The 4,352-nt window shown below is 35.1% G+C and overlaps 1 protein-coding gene across 1 annotated transcript; it reads left to right on the plus strand.

Annotated features, from left to right (window-relative positions):
* The first annotated feature begins 3,346 nt into the window (after nt 1–3,346).
* On the plus strand, nt 3,347–4,028 carry ASPBRDRAFT_49243 (uncharacterized protein). Its single transcript, XM_067626288.1, has one exon. It carries the CDS (start codon nt 3,402–3,404, stop codon nt 3,888–3,890), a length of 489 nt encoding a protein of 162 aa, XP_067473269.1. The 5' UTR covers nt 3,347–3,401; the 3' UTR covers nt 3,891–4,028.
* The last annotated feature ends 324 nt before the right edge of the window (nt 4,029–4,352 follow it).

Raw genomic sequence — 4,352 nt, forward strand, 5'->3', positions numbered from 1 at the left:
ACAATTTGCGAATGCCTGAGCGAAGTTATTTTCTATATTAGGTGGGGAACACCAAGGATCCAATAAAATAGATTTAATATAAAAACTTACAGTATTTATTTTAGAGAATGTTAAAAACTCTTCCAATTTAATATATAGAAGTACTCTATAAACCCTAACCCACTTTTATATAGTTCTTGCTGCTCTGAGTTTAGATCTATCCATAAGTAGAATTCAAGATCACCTATATAATAAGAATTTTACCTACCACCATCTCTCACTCACTTCTAACTCCATTCTTAACCTCAGAACCTAATCCTTCCATGAAACTCTGCAAGCTTTGTATACTTGCAAATAGCTTAAAAGCAATATTAAAAATCTACCAGCATATCAACCGTCTTCCATAATTATAAATATAATAAATTATTTGAATACATCCTACTAGATTAATAATAATATTCACTAAGAACTATCCGCACTACCAAAAAAGAATAAGACTTAAATTATAAAATAAAATTATCTTTCCAGTTTGCCTCTATATCTTTGCCTTAATATTACAGTGGACGTACTAGTAGGAAGTAAAAGTTATAGTACTATATAGAATTAGATTTAATATGGAAAGGTAAGAAGCATAACAGACTTTATAATACTATTTATAGTTATCCCTAAATACTGGAAATGTAAGCTATATAACAATGCTTAGCTACTAGAAGAGGAGCAGGGCCTGATCAAATAACTAATAATTATAGATATTGTCGGACGGCGGTAGTGGCACTAAACCTAAATAGGAAGGCGGTCTTAGTACCACTAGGCCTAAAGGGGTCAGGTCTTCCCTAAGTGGAAGTAGGTGGGTCAGGTCAAATGACACTAGTCCTAATTAGGAAACTTAGATATCAAAATATAATAAAGATAATTGATCAGATCAAATGACACTAGTCCCAATTAGGCAACTAGGCATCAAAAAGGTAAATACAATTGACAAACTAGTCAAAGGGAAGCAAACCACCTTCCTAAATAGGAAATAAGTGGGTCCTAAGATAGGAAGTGACTGAAATAATGATTTTGACTTGCTTAGGGAAGGTCAGCTAGGGGTAAAGAGGCCCTATTTATGCTTAATTCACTGATAATCTAGATCATGATGATGAATCATCGATTTTGATCATCAGATAAAGAAAGTGGGGTCAAAAGCGGGGTTCAAAGTAATGAATGATCATTTGATCAAGATGATTGATAATCATCATATGATAATTCACATGTAAAAGTAATCATATGATAATTTGAAAGAGTCTGGCCCAATTTTATCCTTCTGGGCTGGAAACTCCATACAATTTGTATGGGGAATGTAGTTGATCTGGGTTTTTCTGGGTTTGTTGATTTTTGATAATTCAATAAGAATTGAATTAGTAAGGGAATAGGTTTACCAGCCGACAGATATTAATATAAGACATAATATTTAAAGGAAATATTATATAGTACTATAAAGCATACTTTCAAAACCCTTTTTTCAGCGGATCTTAAGCCTTCACGGCTATACTTATCCAAAGTAATTTAATTTTACAGATATAATATAATTAGCCCAATAGCAATCTCCTGAAGTGCGTCCTAAGGTTATATTTATTGATTACTTTTTAAGGTGGGATGAGTCCATTATAATATTTATTAATTATAGTAAAAAGTGCCACTGTTTTGAAGTCAGTACATACTCTGAAGTTAAAAAATAGGTTAAAGATAATCTAGTCTATAAAAATAAGAAATCAGGTCTAGTTTATAAATTAGTAAAGGATGACCAATCAGATACTACATATAAATAGTATCAAATAGATATTTTAGTTCAGCTGCTAGAAAAGCTAACATAATTAGATAATTTTCTAGTTATCTATTTAACTAATACACTTTATCAGCTACCTTTCCACGCACTTTTCCTTGATAGTATATTTTTTATTAAGCACAATCTTATTATCTACACCCAGAGTGCTTCCATCCTAGAAATATATATAAACCAGCACAACCAGACTTCTAATATAGGTCAGGAAAATATTATAATCCTTAGGAATCTAATAAAAGACTATCCCTCAGCAGGCATAAGTTGCAGAAAACTATTATAATATTTTAATATAGAAATATACTTTACAGATGAAGAGCTAAGTCCTTAAAATTTCTCTGAAAAAATTATAAATACAAAATTGCTCCATTACCATAGTCACATATTATATACCAGTGGTGGTTTGAAAGACTTAGGGCTTAAAATTAATAATAAAGAGGATATTCTTAACTTTTAATATATACTATCCCTACCTCTTCAAAGAGGGGCTCATGTGTCATTAATTACATATACATTAAGTAAGCAAGATACAGAAATAATTAATAAACCTATTAGAATTATACCTGCTTTTATATTCACCAGTGCAAATTCAATTCTTGCAACTCTATGGCCCATCTAAAACTTAGTTGGAGAATCATTTTATAAAGATCTTTATTTAAAATTTAATTAGCCTCCTTAAGGATGCCCCAGCGCGTGGATTGACTTGGCAAAAGTAGTGCAGGATACAGTTCTTAAATTAAAGGATCTAAAAAAGGCACCATACTTTTAGGCCCCATTTATTCTTTACAGATGTTGGGTATATGGGTCTGGGTCTCATGGGGTGTTGTTGAACTTAATTGAGGAACTTGACTAGCAACAAACGATCACGCCTAGGTCTATCTTCTGTTGACTACATCATGGCTTGGGGTTCAGAACGGATGAGGTTTGGTTTCTATTTTCTAATTTCTAAAATTTGGGCTCGAAACCGCAGCGGTTCAGTCCAAACTGGGGTTGGACTCACCAAACTCGTGTGCAACTCTATCTGAGATTGTATTATTCATCAGTTAATCAAGAATAAGTTATGCTATTTAGCCTTTACTTAGCAAGAAATCTGATGATCTCACACTCCTTACCCTCGAGACGATCCTTATAAGTGGCTTCATCTAAGTGCATGCTTACACTATAGCATGTTATGCAACATTTGATGGTTTAATATTTACAAATGGCTACATACAGTAGCAATGATATGATGAAAGAATGATCGCATCTTAGCCCGGTACAATGTGTACATCGCCTGACTGTTTCCGCACCTGGAGTTCTACTATGTTAGAACTGTATGGACCTTTTCCGCATGCGGATGGGTATTGTCCCAAACTAGATCTGGCACTTAGAAAATGTGCCCTTGTGTTCTGATAGGCTCAGCTACTATCCTTGTATGACGTAAAATATTGATCAATGACACATCGACTAAAGATAGGAGACTTTAGATCTTTATAAAATAATGCGTGATCCGTTGCGCAACAGTTGGACTTTTTTGTTCTCCATATCTTTCTACTAACAAAGATTCTTTTATCACGAATTTCTCATCCATTGTGAAGATTCAACCTTGCATCAAAGCCATATGCCTGAAGACCGCCGATTTCCTTTCTTTAAAAAATTGCTCTTTCTGACTGCCGTGCTATCTCCTACTTATGCCCATGATGCTACGGAGACTGAAATATCTTACCTCCGGTGTGCTGGACCGTCAGTGACGGTGCCGTACTGTCTCCAGTGCACCGACGTGTGCGTTCTTGAATGTGGAGGCGATGATGTCCAATGGCCATATTGCCATTGTACAGATGAACAATCGTGTCGCGTGACCTCCCCCTCTAACCCTCAGGGTCCTAGATTCTTGGGCGATGATGGCAAACCATTCATTGTGAACATGACAAGTTTGCATATAGCTTTGGCAGAGGCAGAAAGTGAAGGCAGAAAAATTAATTGGGCAGGCGATGCAAAGTGGTATGAACCGACTCTCTCGGAGAACCAGTGGTTAGGGTTATGCTGGGGGTTCAGAACTGCCGGCTCTGGGACCGACCTAACATACAAGTGTTTAAATGTCAGCCCATGACCACCTGCAGAACTTTCCAAAAGGAGAGAGCCTGTCTAGGTGGTGTTGGAGTTATTGGTGGCCCATGCATTACACATCTCTTTAGCTGTCCCTTGGTTTTGTTGATTCAAAAAATCTACACTCGATAACCAATTCTACACAAAAGAGTATGTACTTATGATCTGAATTTGATTGTACCATTTTCAAAATCAGTGGTAAACAAGGCGGATTATAGCTGTCCTGACTTGATTTCTAATACGGGTAGGTAGTCCTAGGGCAGCAGAAGGATGACAAGAGATAGGTTTCTAGTAGGGAAATCTTCACAACAGGACAGCAGTCAAATGATGTCCGATAAGTTTAAAAATAGTATTATTTAATAGTGCTTTACATACAGAATATAATTATATAATTTTTATTTTTTTAATCAATATTTTTTTAATTATATTTTATAGTAAGTAACCCATCTTCTTCTTCTAAGTTTAG

The sequence above is a fragment of the Aspergillus brasiliensis genome (genome assembly GCF_001889945.1).
Source record: "Aspergillus brasiliensis CBS 101740 unplaced genomic scaffold ASPBRscaffold_24, whole genome shotgun sequence".
In the NCBI taxonomy this organism is placed as follows: Eukaryota; Fungi; Ascomycota; class Eurotiomycetes; order Eurotiales; family Aspergillaceae; genus Aspergillus; species Aspergillus brasiliensis.

Coding starts and splice junctions, on each gene's coding strand:
- ASPBRDRAFT_49243 (XM_067626288.1), top strand. CDS start 3,402: ATGCCTGAAGACCGCCGATTTCCTTTCTTTAAAAAATTGCTCTTTCTG.